The 21,941-nt window shown below is 42.0% G+C and overlaps 1 protein-coding gene and 1 long non-coding RNA gene across 2 annotated transcripts in view; one reads left to right on the top strand and one right to left on the bottom strand.

The window, feature by feature from the left end:
* gpr83 (G protein-coupled receptor 83) overlaps positions 1-11,464 on the bottom strand; it is a 36,352-nt gene extending 24,888 nt beyond the window's left edge. The window contains exons 1-2 of the mRNA XM_026171055.2: positions 11,076-11,464; positions 8,299-8,424 (exon numbers count right to left, since the gene is read on the bottom strand). Of these exons, the coding sequence (XP_026026840.2) occupies positions 8,299-8,424; positions 11,076-11,459 (510 nt within the window). The 5' untranslated portion in view covers positions 11,460-11,464. The remainder of the gene's footprint in view (positions 1-8,298; positions 8,425-11,075) is intronic.
* An 864-nt stretch (positions 11,465-12,328) lies between these two features.
* On the top strand, positions 12,329-20,597 carry LOC113023286 (uncharacterized). Its single transcript, XR_003272533.2, has 2 exons — positions 12,329-13,160; positions 15,694-20,597. It is a non-coding gene; the product is annotated as an uncharacterized LOC113023286 (long non-coding RNA).
* The last annotated feature ends 1,344 nt before the right edge of the window (positions 20,598-21,941 follow it).

Raw genomic sequence — 21,941 nt, 5'->3', positions numbered from 1 at the left:
CAACCTGCCCTTCTGGGCCAACTCGGAATGGCTGCGGTTCGGTTCAAAGGGAAAGGCTCGCCATCTTCCTCGTCAGGAAGAAATCCAGGTCTCACGATCCCATAAAAAACCTAGCCAGCACACTTCTAATGTTCAACTCTCAGAGAGGATCTTGTCCACTTCATCCGCTCCCGTGCAGATCTCGATGGTTTCAAAGTCCAAAATGTTCACAACAAATCAGGTCCGTTTCTTCAAGGTCCATGCAGATCTCCGGTATGGATATTTGCTCAATTTATCAAGTTAATAGTTATTTTCCAGCAACAAGCTTGGCGTTGAAAATCAGCGATGGTCTCGTGCACCTCCGTCTCTCTCTGTGTCTGAGCACATGTGACGGTACAGAGCAGGGGAAGGCGGGGCTTGTTCCTTCCTAACCAGTAGGGGTGTTAAATATACTCTTTGGGGTTTTATTCTTATATTTATATTATTTATCTTTTACTATTGATTTACTTTAGCTCAACTCACTGATTAACAGAGTAATGATAAATCCCAATTAACAATAACATGTTGTAGTGCATTACTGACTCGTGTAAACTCACTGGGTTACAAACAGTTGCTGGGAATTAAATCTATTTGGACTACCCTGAGACTGACAGGCTGGTGGAGCGGCTGAATAAGACGTTAAAATCCATGATTCGTAAGTTCAAGAAAGAGATTCAATATAAGTCCTGGACCTGAGAGCAAAGCTGCACACGTTGGGAAGGTTATCACAAGAAAATATTTGTTCCAGGCCCAGGAATGTCAGCAGCACCTGTACAATAGAGGGGCTAAACTCACAAATTTCACCGGGAGAAAAAGTGCTTGTATTACTCCCTTCTTCTAGCTCAAAGTTGCTCACCAAGTGGCAAGGACCCTTCGTGGTCACACAGCTAGTGGGGGACGTTGACTGTGAAGTCGTACGGTGAGATAGGGAGGAGTCACACAAATATATATCACCTCAACCTCCTTAAAGTATGTAGTGAGCCTGAAACTACTTCTTCAGTGAGCCTGGTTAAGGACGGTATGCTCACGGCCCAACAGGTTAAGCAGGTTCTCTAGAGAAGCAGTTTCAGGCTTTCTCTATGTTTTAAGGAGGTTGAGGTGATATATCTGTGTGATTTGGGGCCGAAGGTGCCAAATTCCACCATTCCTGCCTCCCTCCATTGTGATGATCATTTCGTACAGGCCCAGAGAGTGGATGTTTCTGCATTACAACAGCGGTTTGCAAATGTGTTCTCCCCCTTGCCTTCTCTGTACAAATCACACAGAGCACCATTTTTAAAAGCAAACCCTGGTGTGACGGTGCGTTCACGGCACAACAGGTTACCTGAGCACAAAAGACAAATTGTGCAAAAGGAATTGGCTGAAATGCTAAAGCTAGGAGTAATAGAAGAGACACACAGTGTTTGGTGTAGCCCCATAGTTCTTGTGGTGAAGAAAGATGGGCCTATATGGTTCTGTGTTGACACTGCAAGGTGAACGAAGTGTCACAGTTTGATGCTTATCCCATGCCCCGGGTCAACGAGCATGTTAGGCACTGCTCGTTTTTTCACAACGCTGGATTTAACCAAGGCAGATTCTCTTATCTAACGGTCCAAGGAAAAAACGACCTTCTCCACTCTGTATGGTTTGTACCAGTTCGACACACTTCCGTTTGCCTTGCTCAGAGGTCCTGCCACCTTCCAGCGCCTCATGGACAGGGTGCTGTGTCCACAGGCTACATATGCTGCTGCCTACCTGGATGACGTTATCATCCACAGTGACACCTGGGTGGAGCATATGAAGCGGTGGCTGCCGTCCTGGAGTTCCTGAGGCAGGCGGGGCTCACGGCCAAACCAAACAAGTGTGCAGTGGGACGGAGGGAGGTACAGTATCTGGGGTACCACTTGGGGAGCGAGCAGGTGCGTCCGTCATTATTCTACGGTGCTGGCCTTCCAGCTCTGTTTGGATCACTCCCCACTGCAATGGCTCCATTACATAAAGGATGCTAATGCCTGGATCACACAGTGGCATCTGGCTCACCAGCCTTTTAAGTTCAAAGTGGTCCATAGGCCAGGGGCAGAGGTGGTCATTTCCGCTCTCGCTGGAGGGGGAGAATAGGCTAGGCCGGATCGGTCCGCAGCCTAAGTCAGGAAGTGGGGGTGTGGTTGGTGGCTCGGCTGCAGGGGAGGAGTGGAGCAGTGGGTTCAGGGTATGGTGTCTGTCCAGGACCTTTTTTTCCACAAGAAGCTCATAGTTTCTTTGAGTATTTCATAACGGTGAAAGGAGTAGTGGAGGGAAATCGCAAGTGATTAAGCTAAGAAAACCTTTTTACTTCAGTCTCTCAGCAGACACCAACTTTCTGTTCATATCTGCATGCTCACAGAGTTTTTCTAAGTTTTACTTTGCTTCTAAGTTATAATTAATATTTTCATATTTTGTAAGATGAAAAAATATTACATTTTTAAATCAAATGTATGCTACTAATGAAACCGCACCACAAAAAATAACTGGGCAGTAAAATCTCTGGTGAGCCTCAGGCTAAAATCCTGGCATGAGAACTGCAGACTATTTTGTTGGATGAGGTTGATGTTCTGTCCTCTGTTCAGATATGGGTTTGAAAAGACGAGGGAGAAAAGCTGTAATAATAAGCAAACCAAATTCGATTGTATCCTGTACGGACTCTTGGTTCCTCTGGCACAAAGCACTTGGATTTAGTCTTTTTTTTCTGCAGTTTTCACTTAATAAGCTTTGCCTGGGGTGCTACAAACTTCTTTTTTTCCTGTTTGTATTTGCACCGCCAATAGGAGTGATAGCTAAACGCGACAGAGGAGGACATGGCAGGAACTGTGTGTTTGCTGTGTGTCATGGGTTTGCGTTTCTGACAGAAAAATTCGAAAAGTTAAGCCCAGTTGTTTCCTGCTGTCACAAGCCTGACATATGTAAAATTATGGTTATTGCACTAACTTTGAGGCACTGACAGAGCAGTGGAGCTGATAATACACAAAATCAGTGTGATATGACCATATTTAGTCTATTCCAGTAGTCATTGGGCAAGAGACATGTACATACTGGACGAGTCACCAATCTTTTGCAGGAAAGACAGACAGCCATTCACACCTATAGTCAGCCAAACCCATGTGTGTCTCTGAACTGTGGCAGGAAGCTAAAGTACCAACCCACAGTGTAAACTCCACACTGAAAGGTTTCAGACTGGATTTAAACCAAGGAGCTTCTTGCTGTGCTAACCGCTCCACAACAACTAGTCGCTTTGTGAATATTCTTCTCTCCTAGATATTCCACAATAACAATGTTTGTTTCCACAAACAAAAAGTGCGGTTATCAGCGTTTAGGAACCACAGAACATCAGGTGTGAATATCAGTAGATTTTTTTTCTTTAGGACACACAAATAATAAACAGCTTTCTCTAATATTTGGCATGTGCAGTTATTTATGAATCCATAATAAAATGATATGACGGTGCAGTTTAAAAATAATCTAGTTGTAATGCCACAACAAGTTGTGAATGGCTTATTCGCGCTCCGCCCTCTAGGATCAGCTGGTTGTTGGTTCCAAACACCTGTTGCCAACAGGCTGCAGAGTGCTCTCTGCTGGACAAACTATGCAACCTTAACACTCATGAGATGGTTAAAAGGTGTTTCTTTCCCGTCTTTACTTTTTTCAGTTTTTATTTGCGTCTGTTATAAATTCAGATACCTACTGAGCAGCTCCTGTAGGTGTAATGTGTAGGTGGCTAAGAACAATGGTAGTTTCTACAATTACAGATAAAAGAACTATAAAAAAGGCCTTGCTTGTTCTGTCTTCTGTATGATAGTTCTTATTGCTTATAAGCAACCCCGATGCTATATTCGTTTAATTTTAAAGACTTCGCACTCATCATCCCTTTTCCTCCTCTTCTCCCACTGATGGCTCCGAATGTTGCAGCAGATCGTTTTTGGTCAATTTTAATCCTAATAAAACCTGCATTAAGAAAAACTTATTTCTGTCCTCGTGCTGCTGGTGAGAAAGCCACATTTAATTTTAACCTTCAACAGTCCATGTCACTGTTGAATAATCACACCATGTAAAGCAGTTTATCTAATGCAGGTCAGATGACGTCATTTATTTGACTGATTTCCCAGGTAAGCACCAAGAGGTGGCCAAAGCAACTGGACCTTTGAGAAACTGCATTATTGAAAATTGTGAGTCTTCAGAAGAAAAGATATGAACTCCCCTGCAGCCTGACATTTTCAAAAAGCTCCTCTCTGCATGTCTACTGCGTTACTGTGTTATTTATGACTAATCCAACAGTCTACAAGCGGGGCAGATGTATATAGGTGCCACCTGAGCAAAATTGACCAGGCAATTTAGATGTTTTGTCTTCATTGAGACATTCCTCTAAAACAAGAGGCATGTTTTGCTTTCTTTAAATAAATTGACTAAATTCGCTGCCTTATTGAAATTCAAACAAAACAAACCCCCTCTTAACACCAATGCAGCTATCAACAATGTATGCTCTTCCACAGCAACACCTCACTTTTCTTTCATTTTACTTCTGAAATACATTCTTTTAAATATGTTCTGAATATCAGAGATTTAACAACCTGCATCAAACTAAATAAAATATTGATTTTTCTGCTCATGGCATCTCCACTCCACTCCCCCTTGCCTTTCTACCACAGTCAGTTGCTGAGGAGCTGAGATTCTCATTAATGCTGCTGCGCTGCCTGAGTATATGTCATTTTGCCGTGGATGTTTTACTTTATTTATGCCTTTGAATGCATAATAGCATTTGGGATATTAAAAGTTTGGATAAAATCTTGTGTTGGGTCAAATACCAACCCAATCAAAAACTTGTGACTTGGAACAACAAAGAAAATAATGTGCATATCTGTAATTCAAATCAACTCTGAATTGCATGATCACACCGACAACACAACATGTAACAATGCTGCGAGCCTTCCCAGACCATAGAAAGTTGAAAAACTTCAAGTCACAAAGGGCAAAGGAACTACTAGTGACACAATGTGGGCAGGGCACAAGATAAACTTTTCCATCTTCCAGGCAAGTGATTGAAACATCCACCAATGAGAGCACAGAATGCTGTTGAAATTTGACCTGGTAGTAAACACATTTGACTCACCTGGGCATTGTAAAGCCTTTGGATCACATCTGTCCATTTGGTTGTCCCATTGAGTGGAGGTCAATGGGAAATTAAAATTCAAATATAAATAAATATACACTTAAGAGTCTTTGATAAACTTCCCATCAGAGAATTACTATTTTTGCAATTTTTGTGGGAAATCATCAAACAGTTTATGTACATGCATGCAAATTAATTCAGCCTCACTATAAATGTGTTGGAACTGACATTTATGAGAGATGTGAGTTTGCTGGTCCTGAAAGATTTCAGCTCAGATTTAAAAAATAAATATAGAGTTTTTAACAAGATATGGATTGTAATATACAGTGGGGCAAAAAAGTATTTAGTCAGCCACCGATTGTGCAAGTTCCCCCACTTAAAATGATGACAGAGGTCAGTAATTTGCACCAGAGGTACACTTCAACTGTGAGAGACAGAATGTGAAAAAAAATCCATGAATCCACATGGTAGGATTTGTAAAGGATTTATTCATAAATCAGGGTGGAAAATAAGTATTTGGTCAATAACAAAAATACAACTCAATACTTTGTAACATAACCTTTGTTGGCAATAACAGAGGTCAAACGTTTACTATAGGTCTTTACCAGGTTTGCACACACAGTAGCTGGTATTTTGGCCCATTCCTCCATGCAGATCTTCTCGAGAGCAGTGATGTTTTGGGGCTGTCGCCGAGCAACACGGACTTTCAACTCCCGCCACAGATTTTCTATGGGGTTGAGGTCTGGAGACTGGCTAGGCCACTCCAGGACTTTCAAATGCTTCTTACGGAGCCACTCCTTTGTTGCCCGGGCGGTGTGTTTTGGATCATTGTCATGTTGGAAGACCCAGCCTCGTTTCATCTTCAAAGTTCTCACTGATGGAAGGAGGTTTTGGCTCAAAATCTCACGATACATGGCCCCATTCATTCTGTCCTTAACACGGATCAGTCGTCCTGTCCCCTTGGCAGAAAAACAGCCCCATAGCATGATGTTTCCACCCCCATGCTTCACAGTAGGTATGGTGTTCTTGGGATGCAACTCAGTATTCTTCTTCCTCCAAACACGACGAGTTGAGTTTATACCAAAAAGTTCTACTTTGGTTTCATCTGACCACATGACATTCTCCCAATCCTCTGCTGTATCATCCATGTGCTCTCTGGCAAACTTCAGACGGGCCTGGACATGCACTGGCTTCAGCAGCGGAACACGTCTGGCACTGCGGGATTTGATTCCCTGCCGTTGTAGTGTGTTACTGATGGTGACCTTTGTTACTTTGGTCCCAGCTCTCTGCAGGTCATTCACCAGGTCCCCCCGTGTGGTTCTGGGATCTTTGCTCACCGTTCTCATGATCATTTTGACCCCACGGGATGAGATCTTGCGTGGAGCCCCAGATCGAGGGAGATTATCCGTGGTCTTGTATGTCTTCCATTTTCTGATGATTGCTCCCACAGTTGATTTTTTCACACCAAGCTGCTTGCCTATTGTAGATTCACTCTTCCCAGTCTGGTGCAGGTCTACAATACTTTTCCTGGTGTCCTTCGAAAGCTCTTTGGTCTTGGCCATGGCGGAGTTTGGAGTCTGACTGTTTGAGGCTGTGGACAGGTGTCTTTTATACAGATGATGAGTTCAAACAGGTGCCATTCATACAGGTAACGAGTGGGGGACAGAAAAGCTTCTTACAGAAGACGTTACAGGTCTGTGAGAGCCAGAGATTTTCCTTGTTTGAGGTGACCAAATACTTATTTTCCACCCTAATTTACGAATAAATTCTTTACAAATCCTACCATGTGAATTCATGGATATTTTTTTTACATTCTGTCTCTCATAGTTGAAGTGTACCTCTGGTGCAAATTACTGACTTCTGTCATCATTTTAAGTGGGGAACTTGCACAATCGGTGGCTGACTAAATACTTTTTTGCCCCACTGTATTTAACCACTTAAGTCAGGAAGAGTAGGTGCCTACTTTGTAAAGAGTAGAGTGCTGTGTTTAAGCATTACAGTTTGAATTTGACTGATGCAGAGCGAAAACGCACATCTGACCATTTGCTAGCAATGCTGCAAGTGCAGCAAGGACTTTTCACCAAGCTTTACAAATCCAGGAATGGAGGAGTGGAGACCAGCTTTGTGATTTCCCACAAACCCACCGTAAGCCACAGTGAGACAAAAGAAGCATTTGATAATGTGCCCCTCTCCAGGTGAACCGTAACAAGTTTGATTGAGGATTTTATGGGAAATGTGGAGTGAAAAATAACACTTTTTACTCTTTTTATCCTGGGCTGTGACACAGTCCAGTTACTCGTCTTTGCACTTGGGATAACAGAGTTTGGGATTATGGAAGAGCTGGCAGCAATGCATGGAATGAAAGGCACTAAAATCTGACAGGAAAAATAGCAGTAGCACTTTGTATAACAATAGCCCTGCCAAGTATATAAAATTTGATACATTTATTTTTGTGAGCTTTCAAGACCTCTATATCGTCAGTGTGATTTTTTTCCCCAGAAAAACCTCAATAAATTGCACCAAAATTCCAAACATAGCAAGGACAATACAAAATAAAAATCATACATGTAAAATTACTTTTTTTATTTAGAAAGTTCAATAAACATTACAGTTTGAAAAAATAGAAATACCACACACACACACACACACACACACACACACACACACACTAATTGCCCTTCATAGATAAACTTTATTGTCTGCTTCTTTGATTTATTATAGCAAGTAAAATAAAAATAAAAATAAAGACTGAGACACAAACTGAGCCTCATGGGGTCACAAACTAGTGTACTCTTAGTGTTGATTCCAGAAAAAATTGAAGGTTTTGTGAAGGACATTCAGCAGGAAGTCTGTTCCAAATCGAATATGCAAATCCATCAACTGTGGTTACCACTTGGGGAATAAGGAGCACCCGAAAGTACTAGTGATAATAAAAGTGGAGTAATTGTCTCATGTGCTCACAATATGAAAATGGTGACTTCCCAGCATATAATTTTCTGTCTTTACTATGCTTTATACTCAAATACTTTTCACCAACTGCTGCTGTTTTACCATTGCTTTTGTGCATCATAGAACTCACAGAGACTCTCTGAAGCTCCTAAGTATCCTTAAAATTTGAAAAATTGCACAGATTCATCCCCCCAACTCCCTTATAGACAAACCTGTCGTCGGTCCAGCGCGATGGCGGTGAGCGTGAGGGTGGAGACGTGCAGTGAGCAGTACTGTACAAAGCGACTGATGTGGCACATAGTTCTTCCAAACACCCAGGTGCTGTTCACAAAGCGGACCTAAAGGAGTGCACACACACAGGGCAGGCCAAAATGAGAAATGTCAACGGTCTCATCAGGTAGACACACTGGGAGGAACGTCAACTTTTAAAACTGCAAAAATGAGAACTGGCATGTAATAACACATGCCAGTCCTCAACTTCTCTAGAGTACTTCTCATTATGATTATAATGATTAGCAGCCACTAAACGGACATGAGCTAACTATGTTCATACTCCAGTTCCCACAGCAACAATAAGCCTTAACTCTAAGTAACAGCTCTGGAATACTAGTGCACCAATGAGACAAATCAGAATTATTAGTAATTTTCTTGCAGTTCAGTGTAGACCCCTAAAAATAGTGTATGCCATGTGGGGAACATTTTGCTTTGTTATAGATTTTTTTCCATTGGAGGCTTTCATAGCATAGCAACCTTTTACACTGCTCTGATTCAGGTGAGGAAATGTCAGCAAAGATGGGAGCAATTTTAGACGCACCTGTAACACAAGATTACAGTTTATAGCCTGCACTGTCAGACATCCCCACTTGAGGTGTGCTCCTGCTTCTTCTAGTGTTTATAATCACAGTTACAGTGACACATGCTGTACAGGTCATGCAGGATACAGCCATCGTGTTAGATTTTTCGGCACATATGATCAAATGTTCTAAATAGCCTAAGTGCACTATTTCAAAAAGTGCTGAAAGAAAATCTGTCGGAAAGAGAGAGAGAGAAGGTGGGGTGAGGGTGTGTGAGGCAGGAGTTGTTTAGTGATCCTTGGGGTAGGTAAGAATGGAGAGTAATATTGAGTTGCCTGGCATGCCACAGAGGGCTCATTCAAGGTGAAGCTTTTTTCTTTTTCTTTTTTATCTCCGTAATAACACATGCCAGTCCTCAAACTGGAGCTGCTGCTCCAGCCCCACTAATACACAAACACCAAGCTTTCTCTTTCTCTGTCATTTGCAGCTACAGTGCCTTGAAAGATTATTTGTCCCATTCGTGATCTCTTTGATAATCTGATCTCAGATTATCAAGTAAATTTTAACATTAGAAAAAGATAATCCGAGTAAATACAAAACACCATTATTAAACAGTGATTTCATTTATTAAGGCAAAGGGGTTTTCCAAACCTGACCAGCCCTGTGTGAAAAAGTCATTGATATCTATCAGTCTGAAATGGGTTACAAATCCATTTCTAGGGGTTTGTCACTTCAGAGAACCATTATCCACAAATGGAGAAAACCTGGAACAGTGCTGAGGTGGCCGATGCACCAAAATGACTCCAGGAACACATCAAAGACTCATCCAGGAGGTCACAAAAGAACCCAGAAAAACATCTAAAGAACTGCCAGCCTCACCTGTCTCAGTTTAGGTGAGAGGTCATCCATGGGAGAGTTCCAAAGAAAAAAAAACACTGTTGACCAAAACTAACATAAAGGCTCAAAAATCCTGAAGGAGAATGTCCAGCTATCAGTTTGTGCCCTGAAGCTTAAGTGCACTTGAGTAATGCAGCAAGACAATGATTCAAAACACTCTGGCACACACTTGGAGTGGGCTGGTCAAAATCTGGAGTTACATCCAATTGAGATACTTTGGTATGACCTTTAACAGGCTGTTCATGCTTGAAAATCCTCCAGTGTGACTGAATTAAAACAATTCTGCAAAGAAGAGTGGGCCAAAATTCCTCCACAGCGATGAGTGAAAGTCTCATTGCCAGTTTTTGCAGATGCTTGACTAAAGTTCTTGCAGCCAAGAGCGGCACAACCAGTTATTAGGTTTAGGGGGCAATTACTTTTCACACATTTTGTGTTTACTCTGGTTATCTGTATATAATATTAATATTATTGTTTGATTATCTGAATTTTTAAGTGTGACAAATATGCGTGACACTTTACTGCTGAACAATATAAGGAGTGGGAAGGGAAAAATACTCCATGTAGTCGGGGTTTCACTATACAAATGTCAAAAACACAAGTCCAAACTGAAAAAAATGCTAAGTAGGTTAGGTTGTTAGAAAAAAAAAATCCTTTGCATGGAGAGACTCAATTAGCATATATTCAGAAACGCACTGTGTTTCGTGGACTCCAACATGAGGTCGGAGGCTGGAGGTGGTGGGCTGCCCACGTCTGATTAAAGCAGCATTTTTAATAAATACATTTCATGCATTCAGAGTAAGTCCCAAACTCAATGTCAGCTGTGAGTTTGCAGGCTCCAGGATGATTCAAAGCAGGAGTGACACATTTTCAACCTATTAAATGCTCATTTTTCTAAACAGTTTTCTACCTCACGGGACGGTTTAGCTCCCAGCTAAAAACACTTTCAACTATGAAGCGGTTTTTTAATATTAAGTTGGTAATGGAAACAGGGTGTGATATATTTTGCTTTAAAGTAACTACCCCACTCACACATGAGATATATAATACAACACAGCCAGCCAAAGAGAGGCATCACGATGACACCACTAGCGCCATCTTTTGGTAGCAGTTTAATACAGAACTTGGAGCAGTGCTCGGAGTGTTGAGCAGGTTCCCCTAATTTGACTTAGTTTAATTATTGCAGGACATTACAAATGTTGTTATTAAAAAAACATTTATGTGTGAAGATAAGAGCTGCCATACCCATCACACACACATGCACACCTACACACGCGCGCGCGCATACACAGTGGTCTTACCAGAGTAAAGGGTGTATTGAGGACTGTGATGAAGATATCAGCCACCGCCAGGTTTAGGATAAATAAACTGGTGGCGGACAAGGTGCGCTTGTTTTTGACCACCACGTGACACACCAGGGTGTTCCCGAACAGGGAGATCACGATTATGAGGGAATAGGCTGCCACAAGCAGCGCCTTGATGCCCCTGTCCTGAGACTCTCCGCCGCTGCTGGCCAGAGAGCGCCAGCCCTCCAGCAGACCCTCATCAAAGTCCAGGAGAAACAATCCGGAACTCGCGTTCCCTCTCTGTCCCGAAACGTTCATGAAACGCTCCGCGAAAGAAAGTATCTCCTCTCCCGAAAGTGAAGAGTCGTTAGTTCTGTGTCCCGCTGCTGCCCGGCTCATCCAGAGGACCACGGAGAGCCAAACACATACTGCTGTCATTTTTATTATTATTATTATTATTATCAGTGTAATTATCGCATCCCCCTGCCTGTAGTTTTAATGAGAGAATGAGAGGTTTGCAGCTGCTTCTCTGTCATTCGTGTCACTGGAGTAAAGGAGAGAGGCTGAAGCGTGGGCAACAAGTTGTGTGAAGCGACTCAGCAGCAGGAGAGGCTGCTGTTTATAAAGCTTCAGACTGTCGCGTGTGTGTCTGTGTGTAGCAGAGAGAGAGGGAGGGAGAGAGACTCCTTCCTTCTGTGCTTTTATTGATTCGTTCTTAGTGAGATGTTTACCTGCAGGGTGATGCAGGGTGAAGCTGGCTGATTTGCAAGTCCAAGGCTGCTTCGGGTCTCCATGCGTGCCAAATTAAACCGCCTGGTGGTTTATAATTGAATTGTTTTGGCAACAGACATTTAAGCTGATGGCCTGTAAACGTATCGACCATTTAGAGCATTCTGTTAAATACTTGGAAATTCGTAATTTAAACCCCAGTGTGTTCTTAGATGATATTAAAGGACTTTGCTTTTTTTACTTGTATAAGCTTTTTTCGAAGATTTTTCAGGTATATGTTGCCAGTCAAGGTCAGTGAAGTCACCAAATATGGTTCCTTGTTCATTTAGGGCAGGGGTGTCCAAACTCCGGCTCGCGGGCAGTCCATTTTTAATTGGCCCGCAAGTAATTTTATAAATAGAATAGAATATGGCCCGCACTTCAACTTTTGCTTGAGTGTATTGCACTTCTTAGTTTTAACACCAGGGGGAGCTGTTGTTAATCAAGGCAGTTGCTCCACCAAAAAGGTCAATCACAGAAGAAATTTACCCCCAAGTTACTAAACATGGCAGAACCAAAGAAGCGAAAGGTAGAAAGTGAGTGCAGAAAATTTCAGACACGGTGGGAGAGTGAATATTTCTTCAAAGAATTCAAGGGGAAGTGTGTCTGTTTGATCTGCACTGAAACTGCGGCAATTATGAAAGAGTATAATGTACGACGTCATATGAAACCAAACAAGAGGCCTATGCATCCTACACTGCACTCAGAAAAATTATGGTTCTTAAATGGTTCTTCAGATGTCTTCATGGTTCTTTGGTTTGGTTCGACCTTTAAAGGTGCCCCAACCATTTCTTGATGGTTCTTTGGGGCACCTTTAAAGGTTCTTCAATGAACCACGGAAAGAAATGGTTCTTCAAAGAACCATTGTTTGAAAGGTTCTTTCTGGCACCAAAAAAGGTTCCTCTATGGCATCAGTCTAAAGAACCACTTTTGGTTCCAGTTGGCACTTTTATTTTTCTGAGTGTGGCGCTGAGCGAGAGCAGAAATTAAAGCAAAGGGTAGCTCTCCTGCAAGGTCAGCAACGGTATTTTTTTCGTGCTCAAATTGTCCAGGAAAAGGCTCCAATAGCATGAGGTCTCCCAACTCATCGCAAGACATAGCAAGCCTTTTTCAGATGGAGACCTCATAAAACACGGCCTCGTTAAAGTCACCAAAATAAGTGACGCACTGCATGAAGACTCGTCAGCCAACATTAAACTGCAACTGTCTGATAAAGCTGTGCTTTTGATTTTTACTCCATCGCATGAGATGAGAGCAACGATGCCACAGACACCGCAGCTGTCAGCTGCTATGTTTTTTTGCGGGGAGTGGACGAGAGCACGAGCGCTTTAGGTGAGTAAAAAATATATTCCACAGTACCCGTGGGTTAATAAGCATGCATGTGCAGGTACACATGCTTCAAATATCTATAATGCGCATCAATTCTGTCACTACCCTGCTTTTGCGCACCACTTTCTTATAAGCGTTTTTCTTGTTAACACACAGAGTACACACCGCTGTGCACAGCGCACGCACACGCAGTCAGCTGATCTCATCTGATGCAGATCTGCTCCTTGATCAAGTGACATTTGTCCGGATTTTTAGCAGAGTGGCGTCGGATCAGCACCGCAGCTGGATGGCCCGATTTACATACCCAGCGCAGCTGATACTCACCAGAATAATTTACTAAAATTATATGGACTCCTGTTATTAAGTCCAGTTCAGTCTGTTAATGTTGATAATCGTTTCAAACGGACGTTAATAGATGTTTTGCTAAGCCTAATAACTTAAATAACAAACTTGAAATGTATCACTTTTAAGGGATTTTTCTAACTTTAATACAGTAAAGTTAAGGTTATACAGTGGGGCAAAAAAGTATTTAGTCAGCCACCGATTGTGCAAGTTCCCCCACCTAAAATGATGACAGAGGTCAGTAATTTGCACCAGAGGTACACTTCAACTGTGAGAGACAGAATGTGAAAAAAAATCCATGAATCCACATGGTAGGATTTGTAAAGAATTTATTCGTAAATCAGGGTGGAAAATAAGTATTTGGTCAATAACAAAAATACAACTCAATACTTTGTAACATAACCTTTGTTGGCAATAACAGAGGTCAAACGTTTACTATAGGTCTTTACCAGGTTTGCACACACAGTAGCTGGTATTTTGGCCCATTCCTCCATGCAGATCTTCTCGAGAGCAGTGATGCACAATTCTGTTGCTTGTGAAGCTCGCACACAAGAATTTCACTCACATGTGCTGTACCAATGTACCTGCACATGTGATGTGACAATAAAAGTGATTTGATTTGATGTTTTGGGGCTGTTGCCGAGCATCACGGACTTTCAACTCCCGCCACAGATTTTCTATGGGGTTGAGGTCTGGAGACTGGCTAGGCCACTCCAGGACTTTCAAATGCTTCTTACGGAGCCACTCCTTTGTTGCCCGGGCGGTGTGTTTTGGATCATTGTCATGTTGGAAGACCTCGTTTCATCTTCAAAGTTCTCACTGATGGAAGGAGGTTCTGGCTCAAAATCTCACGATACATGGCCCCATTCATTCTGTCCTTAACACGGATCAGTCGTCCTGTCCCCTTGGCAGAAAAACAGCCCCATAGCATGATGTTTCCACCCCCATGCTTCACAGTAGGTATGGTGTTCTTGGGATGCAACTCAGTATTCTTCTTCCTCCAAACACGACGAGTTGAGTTTATACCAAAAAGTTCTACTTTGGTTTCATCTGACCACATGACATTCTCCCAATCCTCTGCTGTATCATCCATGTGCTCTCTGGCAAACTTCAGACGGGCCTGGACATGCACTGGCTTCAGCAGCGGAACACGTCTGGCACTGCGGGATTTGATTCCCTGCCGTTGTAGTGTGTTACTGATGGTGACCTTTGTTACTTTGGTCCCAGCTCTCTGCAGGTCATTCACCAGGTCCCCCCGTGTGGTTCTGGGATCTTTGCTCACCGTTCTCATGATCATTTTGACCCCACGGGATGAGATCTTGCGTGGAGCCCCAGATCGAGGGACATTATCAGTGGTCTTGTATGTCTTCCATTTTCTGATGATTGCTCCCACAGTTGATTTTTTCACACCAAGCTGCTTGCCTATTGTAGATTCACTCTTCCCAGTCTGGTGCAGGTCTACAATACTTTTCCTGGTGTCCTTCGAAAGCTCTTTGGTCTTGGCCATGGCGGAGTTTGGAGTCTGACTGTTTGAGGCTGTGGACAGGTGTCTTTTATACAGATGATGAGTTCAAACAGGTGCCATTCATACAGGTAACGAGTGGGGGACAGAAACGCTTCTTACAGAAGACGTTACAGGTCTGTGAGAGCCAGAGATTTTCCTTGTTTGAGGTGACCAAATACTTATTTTCCACCCTGATTTACGAATAAATTCTTTACAAATCCTACCATGTGGATTCATGGATTTTTTTTTCACATTCTGACTCTCACAGTTGAAGTGTACCTCTGGTGCAAATTACTGACCTCTGTCATCATTTTAAGTGGGGGAACTTGCACAATCGGTGGCTGACTAAATACTTTTTTTCCCCACTGTATACCTAAGTGGCCCAGCCCCTCCTATATTTCTATGTATGTGGCCCTCAGTGAAAAAAGTTTGGACACCCCTGATTTAGGGTAAACGTCTTTCTAAAAAATGAATAAATAAATTATGAGAGGGAAAAGTACGGAATAAAATTATTATATTATTAAATTTGTTTCTGACATCTTACAGTTACTTTTGCTAAGGTATTCATGAAGATTATTATTATTTTTGCTTGTTGCTCATTTTTGTTGCCGGTTCCTACCCCTGTGTGGATTTGGTGTGTGTGCTACTAACTACAGTTCCACTGATTGGGCTGCTGTCTGTCTTGGCCAGGACACTCTTGTGAAAAAGATTTTGACCCGCTCTCTTGGAGCCGCTGGTCCGGGGTGGCTTGAACCTCTTCCTTGTCGGGGGAGCTCCCTCTGGTGCCGGGTGGTTCGTGGGTGTCTGGGGCCATGGTGGCCGGCCTCTGGCGGGGTCGGCAGCTTCAGATTCACTGGGACTCTCCCCCTTTTGCTGTGGGCACCCCATCTGGGCCCTTCGTCCTTGTCCTGATGGGATGGACGCTTAGATGTCGCCCAGATGTGTGGCCTCAGGTCTGCGGGCTGCTGACGGCACTTTTCTCCTGGATACATCTCTGTCTGCCTCTGGCTAAATTGTAGATGTATAACTCAAAGCATTAAAAAGCTTTACAATTACTTATGATACCACTTTTTTCTTATAAATCAGTAAAAACTAAAATCAGAAATATTGAATTACTAAACCAATTATAGTTCTAATAAGACCCACAGTAAAAACAAACACTGACATCTGCAATTTAAGTATATTAAAAACTGCTATAAGGCCATAAAACTGAGTGAAACAGTCACGCACGTTTCATTATTTACAGGACGAAAACGTCTATAAATGGGTTAATTTCTCACTGGGTTACTTTATAATGATACACAAACCTGTCACAATATCCTATGGACCACTGAGTACTGCAGTAGTTGTATGTACAGTCTCTTCTATCTATGCCCCTGAAGCTTTTAAATCCTTCAGAGTGGACACCTGGTGGCCTCCATCACTGGTGTTTTTCTTCCCCAGTCACTCTGTTTGCGAGGATGACCAGCTCTAGGCAAATTTAGACAACTGCCATACTTCTTCCATTTCTTAATTATGGACTTACCTGAACTCTGTGGTATATCCAGTGAGTTGGAAATCGTTTTGTAGCCAACTCCCAACTTTCAAGGACAGAGTTTTCTGAGTTCCTTTATGTTTTCTTTTTGCAGCAGCTGATGAACCAGAGTCTGAACCTTACAGATACAGGTGCCTTTATACAATCGCTTCATACATGGTAGATGCACAGGTGATCTCCAATTCCTCCACTGCTGGAATCAGCTGGACCTCTGATAAATTAGGTTGTCACTTTAAAGATCAAATGTTTATTTTACTATATATACTTTTAATTAACTGGCATTATTTTATCAACATGAAAGAAGCTTGACCATTGTTTTGACCATGATCTTATGTATTAAAGCATTGAAGGGGTGAATACCTTTTATAAGCATTGTATATGCAGTCAAATATACCTGGCTCATAAAGTAGTATCAGTCTCAGATTAGCAAATAACACAGTCCCCTGCTGAGAGCGATAATAGCAGTGAAATCAGCCATGAAGAGGCTTGGACTGCTGGGAGGAGAAATAGGATACCAGCATAAATTATATATGTAAATTAAGGAAAAGACAAACACGTGTAACACAGGTGATAAATAGATTCCAGTGCTCACAAGACTCAGATTTTTACACTATAGATGCAAACAGTTTTGTTTTATTTGTACCGGTTAAGCTCAGTGTGCTGCAAAAACTCTCAGAAAAATAGATTAAAATTAAAGTATCAAATAAATAAACTGTTAATGTTATTCAATCAATAGCTGCTCTGACAGTCTGCTTCCATGCAATTACAGTGTCTGCTGCAGTGTTTTTAAATGCCACTCAGTCCAGATGAGTCGGAGGCTGAAAGGATGGGAAAAGTGACAGAAACACTGGCGAGAGCAGTAAGAAAAGCCACAAACAGATGTCAGAGACGAAAGGATAAGACACGCGTTAATGATCAAAAATACAGGAGAGTAAGAGCTGAACTGTTGCTTCACTTATCTAAATTCCTCTAGCATGAAAAGAAGTTGGCTTGTCTTGAGCAGAGGATACCAAGGCATTAAATTGGCTTCACTCTGAGCCTGTATGTGGTAGATGGATTGCAAAATGCGGGAGCCTCAAGTTCAGCATGTGCCCCTGGTAATTAGCACTGCACTTAAATAAAAGTAATGGACGGATAGTTTTAAAAATTGGATTTAAATCGATGCGGCAGAACCAGAGATAGCTAATCTCGTTCAGTGTCTGGGGTCCTGCAGCATTCATTTCTGCCCCGTGGCCCCAGAGGCTTGAACCAGCCCTTGTAGAAAGCAGATGGGCTGCAGAATGTTTTGGAAAGCAATTGCAAAATCATGATTAACTGTCTCCATCTCGCAACTCCTCACTATTAGGCCAAATTTAATGATCACAGAATCAGACTGTAAAAAGCTAAAAAGCTGTTTTAACACTCCTCAACATAAACCTTTGGGAAACCAGTTTGCACTGCATATGGAACGTTTTGGTGTTTGGAGGTTTTGCTGTGCGGTGTGATGAAAAGTCCCTCCTTGACAGGATAAATATGAGCCAGCAGGCTGGTGGGTCTCTTGTAGAAAAAAAACGTAGAAAATTATAGAGCTCGTTGAAATACTTCTAATATTATAATACTAAATGAACCATGAAAGGATTTTTCTTGATTTTCTACTGACAGTGTGAATGGCACAAGGAAATGTTATTCAAACCAAGTTTCAAGGAAGGTCATTATAAATATATATCGAATGAATACAATCACAACCCACACTCAGCAAACTGAGCTCCACTCTTCCAGTCCACACAGCGTCTGCCTGCAGGTATTTTGATCATCAAGCAGATCTAGTTCAAAGGTTTGCCTGATCGTTAAATGCTGCAAAATATTAGTTCTGCAAAGCTGCTATGCTGTAATCTGGTATGATTGTCTCAGATATGAACATGATGTGGATAATAAAATTCATTGCAGGGTTTAGGCTTACTTAGGAGTCACAGACTCGTCATTCATTTGCATTATGAGCCACCATTTGAGTCATATTTCAAGTGAACAAGTAATAATTTGTGTGAAAAAAAAAATCATACAAAAGCAGTGGTGGCGTGAGATTCATTCACACGTCCATTCATTCCCACAAATATCTGTTATCTTAATGTGGATGTGATGAATGATGATAAAAGGAAGCGTTGAAAATGGGAGGACATGGGGCAGGATGTTCACTATTAATTCAATCATTCATTTTCTTTTATTTATGCAAAACATTTGCATGTTCTTTTTCACTATCCACTTAGATTGAACATTATGCTCTTAGCATTTTTATTCAATCAACATTCAATCAACGATGATGGTCAAAGAGAGCCTGCAAATGGCTTGCATGTGTAATATTTTAAGAGTGGTAAAAGCGTGGTAGTGTGGAAGTCAGAGCTGTCGCCTCGCAGTAGGAAGATCCTGAGTTTGAATGCACCTGCTAGCATCTTTGCATTTCAGAGTACTCAGGCTTCCTCCCACAGTCCAGAGACATGTGTGTTAGGTTAACTCCATCCAGCCATTTTCTACAGCTTATACAGAGTCAGACTTCCCTCTCCCTGCCTACCTCCAAGCCAGCCAAGACATGTATCCTCTCCAGCATATCCTGGGCCTGCCGCCGGGCTTCCTCACAGCATAACATACCTAAAACACTTCAACTGGCTCCTTTTGATGTGGAAGAGTACTGGCTCTACTGATCAACATAACGCTCAGCTCTCTCTTCAGCACAACAGATCAGTACAGTACTTCATCCACATCACTGTAGATGCTGCATCAATCTGCCTGTCAATCTCCTGGTACTTAAGGTACTTAAATTAAACTTAAAGTTGGGGCCATCGCCTTTTTCTGGTAGAAAATAATGGCTTCACAGCTGCATGTGTCAGTTGTCGTATCTGATTCAGATCCATGAGGCCACAACCTGATTAAACCAAAAGACCCACATCATCCACCGTCCCAGCGGAAATAAAGAGTTTGATTCCCTAATTCTGGAGCACATCTTCCAGGAAGCAAGTCAAGGTGAATCTCATCCAATCCAGTGAATGAGGTTAATTGATGACTGCAAATGGGTATTAATGCATGTGTAATTGGTTGTCTGTCTCTGTGTGTCAACTATGCAACACACTGGCATCCTATGCAGGGTGTAGCCTGCTTCTCACCCAGCAGGAATAGGCTCCTTTGCCTGCTCCCAGCCACCCTGAAAGGATCAGCAGAAATGGGTGGATGAATGGATGGTAAGAGTAAGACTGTGCACCACAGTGACTGACTAGAGGCAATGAAAACTATTACATGAGCTCCACCACAGTGAGTACCTCTCAAGGATGCTCACTCTTTATCAAACGCTTTAGTGAACCAGACCGAGGTGAGCATTAATAAGACTTTACTGATTACTTTAAAGGTTCTTTGCAACATCACATCTTGATCTATATATGAAGAGCCTTAATAGTAAAGGACCAAAGGGACTCACTTAGTGGCTTTTTTCTTATTGGAATTTTGCTGATAGCCATTTTAATATCTGTCTTTGTTTTTGTAAAATAACAGTTCAAACATGTTGGTAAATGTATGCATTTTCTGGCAAAGAGAAGAGAGAAGAAGGCTACCACTCCTGCTTTCTCATTTGTACTGTTAGGATGCCTGGGTCGTTGACCCAGGCTTTTGAGTTTATTATATTAATATCATTTCTAGTCTTCGGTTTCTTTGTTAGAGTTCTGTCTTATGGTTTATGTCTCTGTGTTCTCTAGTTGCTCTGTCTCCCCTGTCAGCTGTATCCCCTTGTCAAGTTCGCGTCTCTGTGTTATGTTTCCTGTTTTACTTTGAAAGTCCGTGTCTCATGTAAATGCGTCTGGTTTTGCTTCCTTTGTCTCGTTAGGCCTGATTTGCCTCAGCTGTGTTTCCCTCCTGTTACCCATTCCCTGATTGCTCCCTCTGTGTATTTAAGCCTTGTGTTTCTCTGTGTCCCTGTTGTAATCTACTGTTATCTACCCTCACTCATGCTGTGTGTTTTGGGGCTTCCTGCCTGCGTTAATATTTGTATTTTGGAAGTTTGTTACTTTGAGTTCAGCATTAAAGCTGTTTTTTGAGTTCATATCTGTCTCTGGAGTCTGCACTTTGGGTCCTTTTCCTGCCTGCACACAGCTGTTCCATAACATGTACACTGAATATAAAGTGGCAACAACCGTCTGTTATCTTACTTCAAACACGGGGAAAGACTAACCTGGCTCTACACGAAGCCAACTAAATCTGCCGAGCAACATCTTTAAGGGGCTTCTTCCTCTTGTGGCATGAAAAAAAGCAAGATGACAGTGCCAAACTGAATTTTTAAAATCCTCTTTGGGGACATCCCACCCAAAAATAAATTATGCATGTTTTTTCTCTATCCATCTGTTTTTGGTTAGAACTGGTGAGTTTTGGCAAGAACGGACTGTTTATCTCCCTGGCCAACTAATTGCACTGGCCTTGTGGTTCTCTCAGCAAAAATGCTAAAAAATGTGATGCTCACATTCTCAAATGCAACTTGCTCAATGGAAAAGGAAGGCCATTATTGTATATATGCTGTATTTGGGATTAGGGGAATGTGAGATTTCTCTCTTTATAAATATAATATAGGATGCAAACATGTGTACACCTGACATGTTACCCAGTAACAGCTATAAAACTGTAAGGCCAAAATCAGTGGCCTTGGGTTCCTTGAATAAGAGACAGGTTTTAGAATATTTTCTCTTCCTTATCATAAATCCAGAGTAAAACATATAAACTCTGCCTCTGCCTGAAAACCAGAAAAAAAAAACTGAGAATAAATAACAACCAGTGAGTCACTAACAGCTATTGTACCTATTCTAAAAGATTCTCAAGTGTAGCTTGACCAAATTTTATCTAACAGAAATGCAACGCAACAGTTTACAACCTTCTGAAGTGAATCTGCCATGTTTGATACCCTTTGAAAAACATGGCTTATTTCCTCTTTATACCAGACCTGGTAGAGGGACCAGTGAGAGGGAAGGATCAAGAGTTGAATTTCTTTTTATTTTGCCCAATTAATGGCATTTTAACTTTTAAAGTTCTCATTTTCAACTAGAGTCACAAGAGAAGGGATACAGACTCACCTGTGTTTACAGGGACCTCTCAGCAAACTGAAGGATGGTGGGTAACGTCAGTAAACATCTCATTTCTGAAGTGCTGCACAGAGGGCACATTGTCATCATATAATGCATACAGTAGCGTCTGGGTTTTTGCTCTGGCTCTGCTTTGAGCAGAGGCAAGCAGTAACATACTGCTTTAACAAGGGATCAGCAGCATCATTACAGCTGCACAAAGACATCTCCTCTACTGCTGCGGCGCTTTGTGGAAGTTTCCCAGCCGAAGCACAAGCAAACACCAGATCACCAATAACGCAGGTTGCCAAAGTGTGTGTGTGTATATATATATGTAT

Source organism: Astatotilapia calliptera, chromosome 6 (assembly GCF_964374335.1).
Source record: "Astatotilapia calliptera chromosome 6, fAstCal68.1, whole genome shotgun sequence".
NCBI lineage: Eukaryota > Metazoa > Chordata > Actinopteri > Cichliformes > Cichlidae > Astatotilapia > Astatotilapia calliptera.
The sequence above is the reverse complement of the archived record's forward strand: the minus strand, read 5'-3'. Positions and strand labels throughout refer to the sequence as shown.